We start from the raw sequence: 17861 nt of genomic DNA on the forward strand, positions 1-17861 counted from the left end.
TTTATGTCAAACCCTTGTTAGAATATTCTCCGCCCTCACCGTTTAGTTGCACAAATGTACCTCGGGTGGGGAGTGGGAGTTCTCATCCCTAGAGACACTGGCAATGCAATACTGTGGGGTTGGGAGGGAGATCTGATTGCTGTACTCTGCCCTCTGCTGCTGTAAACATGCAAATACACTCCTCAGATAACTTTTATGTAAAGTAAACTGTCTTACTTTGAATTAAATCTAGTGGTATGACAAAATCGGAGGGAACTGATATATTTGATTGCGAAAAGAGAATTATTGAATCGTGTCGGAAAAGGCTTTGCGTTTTTTTCTTTGTATTAAAAAAAAAAAGAAAATCAAAACAGTGTGCACACACGTAATACTCGCAGACAAGACCAATGGCATTTCAACGCTTTAAATAATAACTGCGCGTCAAGTAGGCTTGCGGTTCTTTACGGCCACATAAGTACAGGCTGCAGCCACAGCGAGTGGCATGCTGCTGTGCGCGGAATGCAACGCTCGCTATCGAAACCGTACTGTAGGACTCCCGGTGTGTCCGCGCCGACACGGCTCCACTGTAGCGTCTGTCTGCAAAAGTGTTTGTGATTAGATGTATTTTTCTGTCTTTTAACGGCTCACGCTGCTTTCTATGGAAACGGGAGGGGGCCGCCGCTGTGTGTGTTTTTCCATTGTGTTGGGAGTGTGATAAATCGACACGCAGCCTTTGGACTGCAAATCGTACATTTTGTCTTTTTTTTGGTTTTGAATGTCATTGTACCGCACTGCATGGTGTTGATGTTCTGATTTGCACTTTAATAAATATTTATTGTAAAAAAAAAAAAAAAAAAAAGAATCTGGATACAGTGTATTGTTTATGACATTTATTGAATTCACATTCATAGGACTTTTCATTCTACCAGTGTATTGAGTGTGCATCTATGTCAACACTCAAACTTCACCAAAGCAGTGAGAGTCTGGTAAGACTCAGTCAAGCTTGATGAGCTTATAGCTTGATGACCAAGAGAAAGGACATACAACCTTAATTCATGATGATAGGAAATGCACCACCTGATTGACAGAGAGAGATGGGTTGATAAATAGATCAAGGAATGGTGAATGGAACCTAAAATCATGCTTGAGACCATCTTTATCTTCCTTTCACACCGATATGCAAGTACATCAGAGTCACATACATCAATCATTAATACGATTGGTTATTGTTTGCATTTTCACATTCAGTTAAACAGGAGGTGCCCTTACAAAAAGAATACTTATTATTTGTAATAGATCATAAAGAAACATACTGATACGTATATATATATATATATATTTTGCTCAACAGCAAAAGACAAAGAAATATGCCACACAAAGCACAATATCATAAAGACTTTATCCCCGTTCCTAATACTAGTTATAAATTCAAAGAACCTCCATTATACTTGTTTTGTATATTAGAGAGTAAACATTCACTCAGTAAAGACACTTTAATTTATCAAATGTATAACAAATCTCTACCCACAAAGTTCCTGTTGTAACAGTTTAACAATGGATAGTTTTTTGGACCAATGAATCTGTTAAATGTGGACCTGATATTCAGTGGTAGTGATGAAGTTCAATGTTTATCAACACTCGTTTCTAAGTTAAGAAAGTAAGTCTGACTGATGAATTTCACCATCAACAATGTCCAGTCAATAGAGCCATTTGCTCTTATGATCTCTGTAATGCATTTGTAATCTTTGAACCAGTAAAGTAACTGTTGTCACTGACCTCACTTAAGTTTCAAACATCAGAAAGACCTTTCGCCCCTATTATTACATTTCATTATTACTATAATCACCGTTTCAATCTTTTTCTACTTTCCCTCAAATCCAAACTGAACAGTTCTTGACCTGAAGGTGAAAAGATTTTCAATTTACTTTAATCACACATCACACGCAGTTCACCACAGGCACTCGCTGACAAAATGCGCAATTCCATCCAACGACCTTGGGAATCCTGGTTCTTTCTGAGACTGGACTCTCACCAACCCCTCAAAAGCTTCATTACTAAACAAAATGTTTAAAAAAATGAAAAAAACAGTTTCTCATTCTTCATCGGTACAGCACAAGAGAGTCTTAACTTGACAAACATTTCATTTTCCCAGTGTCTTGGATGAATTATGCCTTTCTCCACCCTGAAACAGTCAACAATGGTGACATGTGGCTGGCCAAGTGGAGGCCCTGCGATAGACGTCCGATTTTCAAACTGTTCATTCCACTCCAACTGTGGGAACCAAGTAAAATAAATAAACACGCATGGGTTAATACAAGGCTAGAAACGCTGAAAGGTTCAACAGGTACCTCAAGCGTACTGCAAAGAGCGCTACTCTGGATCTGAATCCCTGGCCATAACAGCCAATCAGAAGAGCTGGTCTTCTCTGCCGGTGTGAAATATGGCAGTCCTGGGAAGTTGAAGATGTCCATCGGGTGGCCCGTGTAACTCACCACAGAGCAATTACTGCCGACACCACATTAATACAGACCTGGCCAAACACTAATTCATAATAAGCGACGACTTCTTAAATAATAAACCGAATGATCAGATATGAGAAAAGGTACTCAAAACAGTGCGTAGGCAAACGGCACTGCCAGTGGAGAAGAGTGACAGTGTCAGGCGCACTTACTCGTGGGCAGGGAGGGCAGGTCGTCATTCACGCTGTCGGCATACAGCTCCGGGGGAGGAAGGATCTCCATGACTTCCTCGTGCTCGCTGCTCGAGAGAACAGAGAGGACAGTCACGGTCCCGACGGGCCCAGGAATGCACGGCGGCCAATTAGGATCCAGCGCGCCTCGCGACATTCCTCGACGCGAATAACAGGCCGCGCCGGTCCGACCACAGCGAGCGGGCGGCGTTCACACACGATCCAGGTATGCGGTTATACTTAGTCAGGGAATACTCACAGGTAGCTCGACTCCTCCACAGGAAACAGAAGGCCTACGCACCAAGGAAAAACAAACGCAGTGTTGTTTAATCTCGTACGACGTCCGCTCATTATTTATTTAACACTTTCTGACAAACTCTATTCGAATGACTGATTCCAAAAGCACAACAGCAACTAAATGTTGCTAAGGGTCCATTTTACAAATGAATTATAGTAGTCTTAGTGTCGTCTCGTCGCCTCAGTTATGTCCTTACTCATGGCAGCTGGTAGTGTATACAGTTCAGCCCTCAGGCCAACTGTGAAATGGTGCTGTAGCAGCTGCAGGTCGACTTAAGCATTACAGAACTACACTTGCAGCTTTAAAGGGCAAAGCTCCACACAGCTGCGCTGCATTTATATTACACATGCACTTACTGGATGGTTCTTCAGTTCTTCAGTATGAAGGGGGTGGGGGTGTGGGGGGTGTGGATGGGGGGGAAGAGAGACAATAAATCAGCTAGGTAATCCAAGGAGCACTGAATATTTGTGAATAAAGTCTCAACAATCTAAATTATTATTATTATTATTATTACTCAAGCATACCTTATTGTTATATTTAATTGTTAAATTATATAATAATTGAATAAGCATAAAGGCCAACATACCCCTCTGTAGTACTGTCATCTATCCCAGGTTCAGTGGTTTCTCTGGGCTGCTGGAAGAAGGTAGCCAGTTTCTGAAGTGCTTCGTGTCTTGCTCTGAAAAAAATTAAGTGTAAAATGTATTGTTGATATATACCAGACATTAAAATACAAGAAAAAAAAAATCAGTCTCGGATATTACTTCTGTCAAAACTGTAAAATGTTTTTTAAAAAAAACATTATTCTTCTGATATGCAGATTATTTTCTCCCAGGTTTGACAGTTAATTACAATTTTCGGGCTCACACAAGAGAATGCAGCATATGACTGCTGACTGCATAATAAACAATTAAGCAACATGACATCAACAAGAACTTCCAGTATATAACAATTTCCATCTGAGGAGCTATGAATCATTTTATAAATTCCAATTTACACTTCAGCTTTGTAATTCATTATTCGTAAGAACCAAGAACAAGTGCTAGATCTTTTGAACTGCAGCAACTTTTATACGTATATAAGTATATATGTTGTATTGACTTTTTTTTTTCTTAACTATGAAATTTAATTGAGAATTCAACCTTATTGTAATCAACGCTTTGTCCTGGAAATAGCTGTGATCAGGTGGAAAAATGAAGAAAACTTACTGCATATTGTTGCCCTCCAAGTTGCCACCATCAACAGCGTCTGCATGGTTGCTATCTGTCAGGGCATGAGGCACAGAATTTTACCTCTACAGAAAAGTTTACATACTGATAATGCTTTTGCATTACATTTACATTACATTTATTTGGCAGATGCTTTTATCCAAAGCAATGTACAATAAGTGCATACCGAAGGTCATTGGAGCAACTCCAAAACACGGGTCCTATAAGGTACAATACTCATTTTGTACAGTTATTCATAATCATGAACACATTAAGTCCAGTTCACACAGTAAACATTTCTCTGACCTAACCTATGCTAAGTCAAACTAGGAGGCGTGACAAGCTACAACATCAAGATAATGACACAATAAGTACAATAAGTGCTGGATGGAGGTACATGTGACATAATGCTTCCAATATACCCCCCAACATATGTGTTTTCAACATTGTAGATGAAATATTTAAAAGCCTGTAAATAATCACAAAGATTTTCTATTAAAAATCATTATGTTCAATTGTGCAAGCCAAAATACTACTAGCTCTACAACACGTATCACTGTTAGCCATAAAATACTGTAGGAAATGTCCAAGCCAGATTCATGATAGCCTTGCAGCAATTACTCCCTGAATCTATTTAAATTAACGACCCCAAGTAAAAGAATTAAAGAACGACTGGCAGTCAGCCATTTTATACAGAGGGCTCAGAATTCAGCAAACTGCATCATCTAAGTTTAATCTCAAGAAACAAACTGCACTGAATTTGTCCAATCACACCCTAAAGTCCTCAAGCAGGTACACTTGTATTCTTTTACTATTCAAGCAGATCAGGGAACTCTTCAATCCTGCTGTGTGATTTCAGTAAGAAGAACGTCTGCCAATCAGAAAAAAGACACAAGTTGATCGACTGGAGGACAGCGAGAGTCGGATACACATGAAGGTTTATTGGAGATACTAAACCTGATGGAATGACAGATACCCGTGTTTAGCCGTGCGTAAATTTGCATACACTGGGACCTATTCTGGCCCTTTCTGTCAATAAGGGCAGAACCAAAAAACACCACTATCCTCATTTTCATCTCATTAAGGTAACACATAAACTGAAACTGCTTTAAAATATCTGGAGTTGAGGAGGTTTAATGTAATGCAGTGGGAAAACAGCCAATTATTATTTATAGGCAATTATATAATTTATAGATGCCATTGGCTGGACAAATTTACTGACACCAGTACAGATAGACACAGACGCAGATGGACGGACTGTTATTGAACCCCGTGGGGTAATTTTTCCTCTGCATTTGATCCATCCTAGTTAGCTTGGAGCAGTGGACAGCCACAGTGCAGCAACCAACTCCAGTTCTGAGGCTAGTGCCTTGGTAAAGGGCAATGGCAGGGAAACCCATGTGAACACAGGGAGAACGTGCAAACTCCATGCACAGAGGATCCGGCTGGCCGGGTCTCAAACCCGGAACCTCCTTCTGGCAACAATGCTAACCACAGTGCACCACAGTGCCCGCCAACTTTTCTTTTTCTTTTTATAATGATATTCCAATCATGGCAGTCTCCCAAATGCCAGCAGGAAGGCTGGGATTACATTTTTTGAAATAAGTCATTAAGGTGACAGTGACTGTAAAACTATTCAGACAGTAAGGAGTTTCATGTATATACCAAATTGCTTCTGTCGGCTACCATTATTTGGCTGCAATAAAGCAAACTGAAATGGGGTGCATATTTATAAATATCCTGTTTACTAGGATACACCGCTGTGGCACCACTGACTACTAAAGTAGCCCATTTGGCTACATTAGACCTTGCTGACATAGCCAACTTGACTGGACTGAGCCCAGCTTGGTGTACAATAATTCACACTTAGACTTGTACTTACACACATCAACCACTGGGGCAGTCTGACTGTTCCCTCTGAAAAATGCAAAGGAATGACACAAATGACAATAGCATGAATCAAAGCAGTATAGACTACAAACCGTCTCATGAATGCACAAAGCATGCATACACACCAACACACACATAGATCAGATCCAACAAAATGCCTCAAAACTAATTGAATGGCACTACACTTTGCATCAGGACAATGACTCGCCGAGTCAATCACCTGTCTTGCAAATCCTTGCAGTCTAGACTTCAGCAAGACTGAAGGCAAAATGCTCCAGAAACAAACAGGAACTGAAGATGGCTGTGGTACAAGCCTGTAAGAGCATTACCATGAAAGATACCCAGCGTCTGGTGATGCCTATGGGTTTTAGACTTCAGGCAGTCACCATAAGCAAAGGATTTGCAACATAGTACTAAATAAGATTACTTTATTTCAGATTATGTTAATTTGTCCAATTACATTTGCTCCCCAAAAGTGGCGGAACTATGTATAAAAAGAGCTGTAACTGCAACATGGATCACCCGATATGGATGTAAGTATACTCAAATTAAAGCTGGCAGTCTGCTCTTTAACCTCCCATTGTTTCATTTCATATAAAATGTGCTGGATACAGAGCCAACACAACAAAAATGTCATTTGTGCCACTATCTGAATACTTTTGCATTTCACTGTATATGCAAACCACATAATCACATATTATACATACTGCTGAGAGGTATGAATCGCTTATTTCTTTCCGTGTTTTTGTCTCCATTTTACACCTTTAGGAGGAATACGTAAGAGTATTCTCCTGACTATCATCAAATAACACATTTTGGCAAACAATCCCATCCCCCCCTCACCCCCCACCCTCTACGCATTAAACACCATCCAAAAATCTGTAGACAGGGTGATTCCAGAGGGGTGTAACTACATCAAGGCTGTCCTTTCCCGTACTCACATGTTTTCTGTGGGCGACAAAGTGTCATCATCGTCACACGTCCATTCCTCACTGTCGTCTGTAACTGAAGAACAAATGCCCGTTTAGGTGCATAACCACGACAGTCTAGTAATATGCTCAACACTCTCAATCTTCCGGTAACAAATCGGAATGCATATTTATGTGAACAAAATTTTACAAAACGTACAGCTAGTGGACAAAGGGTGGTGATTAGAGGACCTGCAAAAAAAAAAAGAAAACAATCTTTATTAACAACTTGGCAATGTAATAAAATATTTCTAATTATGTTCCAGTCATTTTAGAGTTGCACTGAATTTGAAATTTGACTAAAAATACAATACAAGCAGGAACAGACATTTTTCAGTATTTGAATAGTATTATAAATAGAACTGCCCTAGTGCCATTTTACAGATAGACTGAGCATAAATGGCTGCCTGGTTACCTGCTCCCCGTACTGACGGTCTCTCCCTCAACTGCAGTGGTGCGGCCTGCAGCCTGGGATGCCTTCTTCCCCAGCTCCAGCATCTCCTTGATATCCAGCTCTACACTTTTCACAGAGATGTACCCATCTGCAAGAGCACAGACAGCCATGCAAGCAGGCCTCCAGTTACCATCGACAAGTAAAAAAAAAAAAAAACAACGGTTTGCTTATGACTGTTAGACGGTCATCAGTTATTGCTTTTTCCACATCTCAGACCAGGCTTTAAACTTCCCTTTTGGAAATATTACGCGAAATCACTGCACCGCTATATCATGACGGGTCATAACAAACTCACACTTGTTGTTGCCGTCTCTGGCCAGCCATTTCCCTTTGGGACAGTTGGTGGTTCGGATAATGCTGACAATGTCCCCGCTCTTTACGGGCAGGTCGTCCTTCCGGCCCTTACTCGGTAAGATAACCTTGGCCTGGTACATGGGCTCCTCCTGCCCTGTGATCTGGTTGAACACAGAGAATGGTAGACCAGAACATGACATGAGCACACAAAGTATATTCACTGTAACCTACAGGCTACAAAAAAAATGTAAAGCATTTTGTGTAAACAGCCAAATCCTTGGCATAATCCACATTAAATTGCTTAAGCTGCTTTCCTTTTGGGTGCAAATCAACGCACAATTTCATAAGAATGGATTTCTGAAAGGCTACATTTTTAGATTGATCTGCTATAAACATGAGGGCTACAACCCTCTGCCTTCATCTCAGTCCCAGAGGAATGTTCTCCTGCCGGTCCCTGCACCCGGTCTGAGCTGATGAACCAGTGGTAATGCTCTAACAGTACTGAGCACAGGTCAGAACGACCATTTTAAAAACGCCTGCTCCACAGTTACTGCGCTGCCTCTTTGGTCTACAGTGTGATCTTTGTCTACATACGTTCTCATTTGTTCTTTAATGCATACTCACTTTGAACTTCTTCTTCATTTCATTTTCTTTCTTCTCCCTCTCTTTCTGTTCTTTTTTCTCTTTCTCCAAACGCTGCTTTTCTTTTTTCTTCAGTTCTTTGTCATCGTGAGCCTCTGGGCTTGCCTTTCGCTCATTTCTGTGAGAACTCACAAACAAGCACCTCATTTTAGAACCCGAGTTGGTACTGAGTTAACTGCAAAACCAACATTTACATTAACATTGAAAGAAACCAGGAGTATTGTTTTCTTCTCCAACATGATGAAGATATGATTTACAGCAGTAGACTGACAGCAATGTGTCACATGTCACCTGTGTGAGTAATATTCAAAGAAATCATTCTTCTTATGCGATCAGTGCATATTGTGCCGTTCACAAGAAATGTCAAATGATTTGGATTCCTTTGGTATGACATTCCTCTGTCACAGCACATGTAGAGAGCAGAGAATCGGTATGAAGCACCAGGAAGTGACTTGGCATTCCTGCTTTAACATACCACACAAAGTTAAAGGTTTGTTTTCTTTTCTGTTACACTCCCAAATCTAAAATGTTGGGATTATTTGTTGATGGTAATGATGGCTTCCATTAATAACCAACCTTCTACAAAAAAGACACATCTTTAGTACACATTATGGAGCTGTCAGTGCTATTTATTTTAATTAACGCTGCAGCCCTCTTTTGACTGCTTCAAACAGTCAAAGGAAGTCACAGGAAAAATATGTGGTAAGTGCTGACATACCGTGAATTAAAGAACCACGAACTCTTGTGAGACTCTTCATTCTGTAAACAAAAAACAAAAAAAAATCTAAAACGGATAAGAACATTCTGATAAGCAAACTCACTATTTAATCAAGGAAGTGATACAGAACTTAATCGCTAAAACCTGGTATGTGAGGCCTGGTTTACACTTAATCAATCAAAGAATAATATAGAATATTCTATGTCATTCGAGATGGACACATACCAGAAGCAGATCTAACCTAACGGTCCCTGTGGTCTTTCAAGTTTGCACAACAACAATAAAATTAACACAGGAGCAGAAGGCAGATGCAATTAACATTAATTATCCTGAGCCAAACAATGGACTAAGTGATTCTGTTCAATGAACTTGATCTGTGTTTTCCCTCCACTAACTCTACTTCTACTTCTGCACCTCAGCCCTGCTTTTTTCCCCTCTCTCTCTCTCTCTCTCTCTTTCATCATCCAACAAGTTTGTCTTTTAATAATTTTAAAACCTTTACTTAGCCGCAGCACTCATGTATGCGGTGCTTCTATACATGCACTTTCCAGCACAGAAACTGGAATGATACTCCTACTCCAAATACCGTAGACCCTCTGAAATATGAACCTCAGGGTTATGGACTGGACGGGCATGAAAGGAAGCATTTTTTTCAGAACTGCGCCTTATCAAGCGCCTTATCACTGATGCAAAAAATCAAACAAAAACAAAAAAATCACCACAAAATATTGAAAACGTTTTGAAATCAAGATACTATCAAAAAAGGTACCACAAACAATGATATTACAAAGGGGCATGTATTAATGCTAACAAACAAAATGTGACAAAATCAAGTATTTTCAATATGAAGATGGGGAGAACAAATGTAAACAGTTCAAGGGGCCATAATAAAATAGGAGATATACCTCTCAAAAAGCCAATGTATAAAATATATTCACTACTGATCTAATGAGATCCTGATTGCAACAACCACATTGAATATTGGTTAACTTAGAAATTTTAATATTATAGCTGAAAAATGAGTTGTCCACTTAATAATTAAGACTATTGTAAAGTCAGCATTCAATTCCAATTTTAAAAAGTACTCAAATTTTGTCCTCTGTGGTACGATCTTTTGCGCAATAATCTGTATACCTTATCAAAAATTAATAAATAAAGATTTTAAAAAGTTACATTTTTTGCAATCACTTTCAAAGTACACTAACATTTAAGACCTCTGAATGACCTCCATTCCTGATGCATTTTTATCTTGGAGGATTCTACTGTGTACATGCCTTTGGAAGTCCACATATATTTCGTGGCTCCATTTCAGAGATTATCAGTGAGTCTTAGGGACGTATCTCCACTTTGCTTCAAATTACCCAATTACATTGCCAGTTCAGTTCTGGACAACTGTTTCATCAGGAGTCATCAGATTGATTCACAGCCCTCTTAAACCTCACCACTGCAGCTAAGGGATGGAAATTTAGGGGCGACAAAGGCCAACTCCAAATTGAAATAAGAAAATCATCAGTATGGCTTAATGCTTCATTGCTTTGTAAATCATTTGTGTACCTCACTAAAAGGAATAATCTATTTGGCTAATATATGTGTTAGAATTTCATTACTGTTTTAATGGTTTCATGTTCCAATCGTACACTGCTCATTTTCTCGGTTTTGTCTCCTTGGATTTTGTAATTGTATGTTGATAAGTGGCACAAAACAGACTGACTAACCCTTTACCACTCAAAAACATTGACATATTAGAAACTGAATCGGAATATCAATTTTATGCCTGTAAATAAATATAATTCGTAATATTGTTTTCATGTCATCTTGATGATGTTTTGCCTTTGTATCTATCCAAAATGGTAGACAGGGTGTGATTATATACTGTTCTGGAGATATACATTTGTGTAAAAGGAAAATTGCAAAATATTATTTACCACCGGCTGAGAATCAGCATAGGGATCTGTAAAACAAGAAACAAAAGAGAAACTCTTGACTATACATGAGAAAATATTAAGGTATGAATGAATTTAAATTGGTTTAGATAAAATTATCTGACAACAATTTCATAAACATGCTTTATGTGCATGGAAAAGTTTAGCAAAATAAAGAAACACAAACATTTATGCTGATCCTAAAATAACATACTATATTATCCAAATATTGGCTACCTTTGAGATCTTAGCAATATATAGTCATAACCATATATGCTCCAAGTATGTTTCCATTCTATTAATTTAAAATCTGATCATTGGCGATCTCTTACTTTTTGGGGCTCCTTTGCGTTTTCGAGCATTTTGACCTCGCCGAAATTTGTTAGCTTCCACATCCTCATAAACGTTATCACAGCTTTCATAATGGCTCTCCTCCTGCTGGCGTCTAAATGCCACAGAACACATCATAAAGTAGAATACAGCACTCACAATTCAAAAATGAACAATGTAGAATGAGCAAAGTTAGCCAAGTGGCTTGCTGCAATTCAACTCCTCCCACAAGGAATTGTCAGATAACAGCAAACTTGCGGCCTTACCCTGGTTGTGGCTCACTTTCTTTGTTAATGGGTGAAACAGGAGAGTCAGGGACAGTGATTCCTGAAGCCTCGGCCTCTGGAGTCTCAGTTTCTTGAGATCCAAACACTGGAACCCCAAGTTTAACATCCCCTGATTCCGGAGGACCAAGGTCTGGTGCTCCAACATTCAAAGCACCAAGATCCGGAGTCCCAGGCTCAGCATAATCAAAAACCCCCGCTTCATGAGTCAACAGCTGTGGGGCTTCAAAGTCTGATGCCTGAATGTCTGGAACTTCAGGTGCCTCTATTTGTGGAACCTCAAACTCAACGGGCACACACTCGGGAGTGTCAAGTTCAGGTGCTGCAAATGATAGATCCGGAACTGCTGGTGCCTCCAGTGCTATGAAAAACACAAAAAGAATGCAGAAATGAAAGGTTGTTCCTAACAGCAAGTTAGTATACTGGCATCTGGAGTTCATAGGAGGATTTTTTGTCTGGTTTAATTGTGAATTACACTCATAAAGAAAGAACTGTGGGGGATTTACATTCTTACTTAAGTGCAGTTGCAGAACACCGAAAGATTAGTTACCATTCTCCACATAAGCCTCTGGAGCTGTGGTCTCGTAAGGACTGAGATCCATGAATGGAGGTCTTGCAGGCTTCTCAGGCGAAGGGCCCAAAGATTCCAAGTCTGGGAGAAACTTTCTTGGGGGAGGAATTATATCCTCCATCCCCAGTTCTACACCCCCTTCAATAGAAGGCGAGGAGTGCCCTTGAGCAGCAGAAACAATAAGTGGTTACACAACTTGAAAACATTTCAACTGTTCAGTTAGCTCTGTAGAGCAACCTAGTGATCCAGACTTTGCAGAAAATATTCACGTTCAGTTACATTAGAGAAGCATGGGTGTACATGTTTCGCACTGAATCGGAATTGAGTCGTATACATTTTTCAAATTGCACAAAAAAGCCTAAATAAACTAAATTTCAATGGCAATATAAATATAGCCATATATATATATATTTTTTTAAAAAGGGTATTCATTTGTACATTGACTAGACCTCAGTACTTATTTTGTGAAGGAATAGGTTCTGTGCTTTTTAGAACAATATCATAGCTTGTGAAAACATACATTGACACAAAAACTAGTTAGTTGTAGAGCTTAGTTCACTTTTTGTGATAGGCTGGTTATAAGCCAAGATGGCTCCAATGTGTTTTACTCCAAATCATCCACAGGATTAAACTATCTCCTTGAAACTTGAGACAAAATTACTTTAACTCACAGACATCCTGACAATGACAGAAATCTAGGTGTACACAACCACAATGGCATGCATTAAATAGCTCAAATACCAGACCTTCCATCAAGATGGAACGTTTGCTCTAGTAGAATGACAGCCTTGCTGCTTGTTTATTTCTATAGCTCTTGTGAATGGTCCTTTTTCCACAGATCAGTCAGAATATCCTAACAGAGCAGTCACTGATTTATGCTATTTCTTGAGAAAATGTACAAAATTAGCATGTAGAAAACTTCATGAATATGTGCTGTGCATCAAGAATCACTCACCTCAGCGATGTGGTTAAAATACAATTAAAATATGAATCCACCATCTAATTCATATAATTATCACATTAAAAGTAATGCACGTTGGTCAGTTAAGTCAGAAAATAGTTTACTGTAAAACTTGGTATTCAAACCTCTTATTAGAACTGGTGCAAGACCAGCCTTTTTTTGCAAGACACAAAGACTACTCAGTTCTAATAAGAGTAGTGCACACTAGTGTATGCTGAACTTTGGAATGTGGCCAAAGCATGGACTATTCTGTTACTATTCTGTAACTTACTAAGAGGTGAGCCATCAATCTTATTGTCTGGAGAAACAGATGCTGCAGAGGATACTCGTCCAAACGGATCCTCATAGTCTATGGGGGGCAGCTCAGGGCACAGCCGGCTGGGGGTCATTTCACCTGGCTGATCCCCATTGACAGGGGAAGCGCTCGTGGGTCTGGCCGAGGTAAAAGGTACAAATTTCTTCTTTGCTTTTTCAAGAGCGTTTAGAACACGCTGGTCACAGGGTGGGGTCCTGCTCCCAGTGGACTCTTGGTCTGCCGTATCATCTCCAAAGGGTGGAGCATCCAGCAACTCTGAACTTGGAGCCTGGGGTTCAGAGCACAAGCCAAGATCGTGGGGGATGTTCCCATTCTCCAGTATTGGGGTCTCCCCGTCGATCTCCTCAGCTACCATTGGTGGTAGTATTGGTAGTGGTATGTCATCGATGTTGAAGCCACTTTCAGAGGTGTTGGGTGAACCTTCACTTATGCTATGGAGATCTTCGCTGATGCTGGCAGGACCCTCACTAGTGTCGGCTGGATTCTCACTGATTTCAGTGGGACTCTCACTGATGCTGATGGGACCCTCACTGGTGTTGGGGGGGACCTCACTGATGCTGATAGGACCCTCACTGGTGTTGGGAGGAGCCTCACTGATGCTGATGGGACCCTCACTGGTGTTGGGAGGAGCCTCACTGATGCTGATGGGACCCTCACTGGTGTTGGGAGGAGCCTCACTGATGTTGGGGGGAGCCTCACTGATGTTGGGGCTAGCCTCACTGATGTTGGGGAGAGCCTCACTGATGTTGGGGAGAGCCTCACTGATGTTGGGGGGAGCCTCATTGGTGTTGGGAGGACTCTCCATGGTGGGATCCCCCAAGGTGTTGACAGGACCCTCAGTAGTGTCGACGGGACTTATGCTGGGGTTGACGATACTCTCAGTGGTGTTGATGGGAACCTCGATAGTGTTGAGGGGAACCTCACTGGTGTCGAGGGGAACCTCTGTGGTGTTGAGGGGACCCTCGCTGGTGTTGAGGGGTGCCTCGCTGGTGTTAGTGAGACCTGTGGTGATTCCTGTAGATTCTTTTGCTGCCTTAGAGAATTTTGATTTAAAGGGGAGAAAAGACTTCTTCTTTGGTGGGACACTTTTTGCTGGAGGAGCTGGGTTAGATTTACCTACCACTGGAGGTACTGGCAGCACAAGGGGCAATTTTCTGTCTTTGAAGGCTAACTTCACCACATTTCCCTCTTTCTTCTGTTGATGGTCCGGCACTTCTGTATTAAAGTTTGAATCTCTAACAGGGGGTTTAATGGGCACTGGTAACGGCAGGGGCCTTTTTGCCTCAGATCCAGTCTTAGCATCTTTGAAGACCACTCTGGGTATGACTGGATTCTTGCTCTCCACAGCTGCACTGATGGAGCTCAGAAGGGAAACTCGAGCGCCAGGGGGGGGGATGAGTTTTGGCTTCTCTGGAATGGCAGGTTTGTTCTTCATCTGTTTCAAAGTAGCCTCTTCCTGAAACATGGCCCTTAGGGCTTTAAAGTCCAATGAAGCCTCCTGGGGATGTTGAAAAAATGAATTAATCTTAAAGGTCATTCTCCAAACTGGAAAAAAAAAAAAACTGACAAACCTAATTCAGTCAATAGTGTGACTGTTAAAAACTATTTGTTTGATGAAACGGAACTGACCTGTTACATCTGGTTTATAATAACCAAATTACCAATCATGATTTACCCAAGAAATTGCATTTATTCACATTAATGTATCAGATTATAGGTACATGATCAAACTACAGTGAAGCATATATCAATGAGTCCTACAAATGCAAATAATCAGATGATGTACATGCATAAGGTTCTATGAAAAGCCTATAAATGCACTTTTTTGGCTGTTATTTTCCCTCACAGTAAGCAGCATGTCTTAAGAATTCTTCAATTTAGAAATCAAGATATGACAAACAATTCTCGAGTTTACAGATGAAACACGTGACAAGCATTGTGTCATCAACCAAACCTAGTTATCAGCATTACTCTTGTGAGAGAGCAATTGTTTCATAGTGTAATACCGTTAACAAGCACATGGTAAACAAAGTAGTAAGTACTAACAGAATTAGCACATCTTCGAATTCTTTTCTTTAAGTCTGATTGCAACTGAACGTCACAAAATTCAAACACATTGTTTCCTACCTGCTCCATTGTGCGTGTCGTCTTATCCTCTGAATGAAACGAGAACAGCACTGTGTTGCGATTAGCCTACTTTTTAGCGAAAATCATACTTTTTTGAGTCTTCGCAAAGAAGCAACAATCCGGTGTTTTGTTCTACGGTATCTCCTTGGAAAACACTCTTTTTCAGGAAACTACAAAGTACTCCGGCAAGAAAATACATTCATAACACTTGCGCGCACGTTCCTCTCTCACTGGCGTCTGCGACGGTTTCGGTCTTGCAATGAAGTTCTAAACGAATATTCAAGCACTGTGAGTCAGCCCGTCTTGTTAAACAAGTCTTGCCGTTAAACGCAGACTGATCAGCAGAAGCTGACAGATTTCATTCACCAAGAATGCGGTCCATCCGGCACGGAATGTGGCAGTCTCAGTCCTAAGCATAATGACAAAACTGTTTTAGACTAAAAATGAGTATTTTTTCAAATTATTGCCTGACTTTATCTTAATCTACTCAAGAATAAATTTTAAATCCACGAAATAGTTAAATAAGGAAGACATAAATAAGTTAGATAACGAAGTACTTTGTAATAAAAATAAATAAATCGACAATGTAGCGTGAATCTTTGTAGTTTGCATTCCAGGCTTCCTTCGCGTATTGCAAACTGCAAGTCTCCTTGGGAAATTTCTGATTTATTTAAAGGAGCCTAGCTAATGAGTGAATGTCTTGTATTTGGAGACAACCTAGTCAAAGTAAAACTCCTTTCTTTATCCTACCATAGTTATTTTACCGTTTCATCAAAATCCAGATTTTGTGATCAAGTTCACAGAGAGAAAGCTGGGACATATATACATCACATGGCGAAAAGTATGTGGACACCTGACATCCAACATCTCATCCAAAATTATGGTCATTAATCTTGAGTTGGTCCACCCTTTGCTTCTATAACAACATGCGCTGTTCTGGGAAGGCTTTATACTAAATGTTGGAGCATTGCTGCAGGGATATGCTTCCATTCAGCCAGAATAGCATTAGTGAAGTCGAGCACTCATTGGGCGATTAGGGCTGGCTCGCAGGTGGCTTTCAAATTGATCCCAAAGGTGTTGGATGGGGTTGAGGTCAGGGCCGTGTGCCAGCCAGTCAAGTTCTTCCTCACCGTTCTCGACAAAACCATTCCTATATGGATCTCGCTGCATGCCCGGGGGCATTGTCATGCTGAAACAGTAAAAGGCCTTCCCCAAATTGTTGGGGAAAGACAGAATCATCAAGAATGTGCTGTAGCATTAAAATTTGCCTTCGCTGAAACTAATGGGCCTACATAGCCCAAAGCATGAAAAACAGCTCCAGACCAAGGGATATTGTATTGTATTGTAGTTAAACATATAACCTCCATTCCATTCCCAGTAGTTTAGGGGGAAACCTATATTAAATACTGCCCGTAATATAAGTCCATGCGATAAGGCAAAAATGGTGAATTGGCATAGGCTGGTGTAGATTCGGCACGTTTGGTCAGTTCCCTGGCAGTACCCTTCTCAGGCTCGTCTGCTGGCTTTGGATGCCTGCTGGTTAGACACAACCATCATCTACATTGCTGCACAGGCATGACAAGCAGCCAGCACAAGCGGCCAGCACTGAGAATGCATGAGGCAGCAGCCAGAGGGAGAGCCTGCTGCTTTTTCAAGCCTCTTGCCTGCACAATGTACCCAAGAGTGTAAACACAAGAAACGACAAACGAGCTGCATTGGCACAGCTGTGTTCCTAAACAAATTTTCCACTTGTACACATGTGATGGACATCCACACTGCAGGAATGGAATGTGTATTTAGAACATGTGTACCACAAACTAAGACCCCACAGCTGGTGTGGATGGGGCAGAGCCCTTGCATGCATTTTCACAAGCTAATGCCAAGGCTGAGCAGCCCAGCAGCAGAGTCACTACAGCCCAGTCATTCCCAGGACACAGTCCAATCTCAGAAGAACCCCAAAGCTCAGGGGCTCAGAAGTAGACCATGCGTACTGGGACGTGTTAAATGTCACTGGACACTGAACAAATGCTTCACGTTCCCCTTTTGATATACCATATTCACTAAAGCCCTAAAAAATTGAATCATTTCGCCCGGAAACAGTTCAATGTGTGTTCAGTGCCTATTCTCTTTTCTGGCAGGTTCAGAATAGCTACTACCAAATCTACGACGAGAAGAGCGCATCAATAAAATGATGACATCTGGAGGTGGCC

General features: G+C 40.8%; 1 protein-coding gene across 1 annotated transcript; it reads right to left on the reverse strand.

The window, feature by feature from the left end:
* Positions 1 to 854: 854 nt before the first annotated feature.
* LOC118224835 (proline-rich protein 36) lies at positions 855 to 16517 on the reverse strand. Its single transcript, XM_035412614.1, has 19 exons — positions 15652 to 16517; positions 13480 to 15022; positions 12227 to 12409; positions 11659 to 12037; positions 11395 to 11507; positions 11066 to 11091; positions 9141 to 9181; positions 8405 to 8540; positions 7782 to 7941; positions 7448 to 7574; positions 7193 to 7224; positions 7006 to 7069; positions 6057 to 6091; positions 4175 to 4229; positions 3553 to 3645; positions 3323 to 3339; positions 2928 to 2961; positions 2651 to 2736; positions 855 to 2250 (listed from the first exon to the last, which is right to left on the reverse strand). The coding sequence occupies exons 1-19, from the start codon at positions 15658 to 15660 to the stop codon at positions 2237 to 2239; spliced, it is 3147 nt and encodes a 1048-aa protein (XP_035268505.1). The 5' UTR covers positions 15661 to 16517; the 3' UTR covers positions 855 to 2236.
* Positions 16518 to 17861: the final 1344 nt, after the last annotated feature.

Source organism: Anguilla anguilla, chromosome 4 (assembly GCF_013347855.1).
Source record: "Anguilla anguilla isolate fAngAng1 chromosome 4, fAngAng1.pri, whole genome shotgun sequence".
Taxonomy (NCBI): domain Eukaryota; kingdom Metazoa; phylum Chordata; class Actinopteri; order Anguilliformes; family Anguillidae; genus Anguilla; species Anguilla anguilla.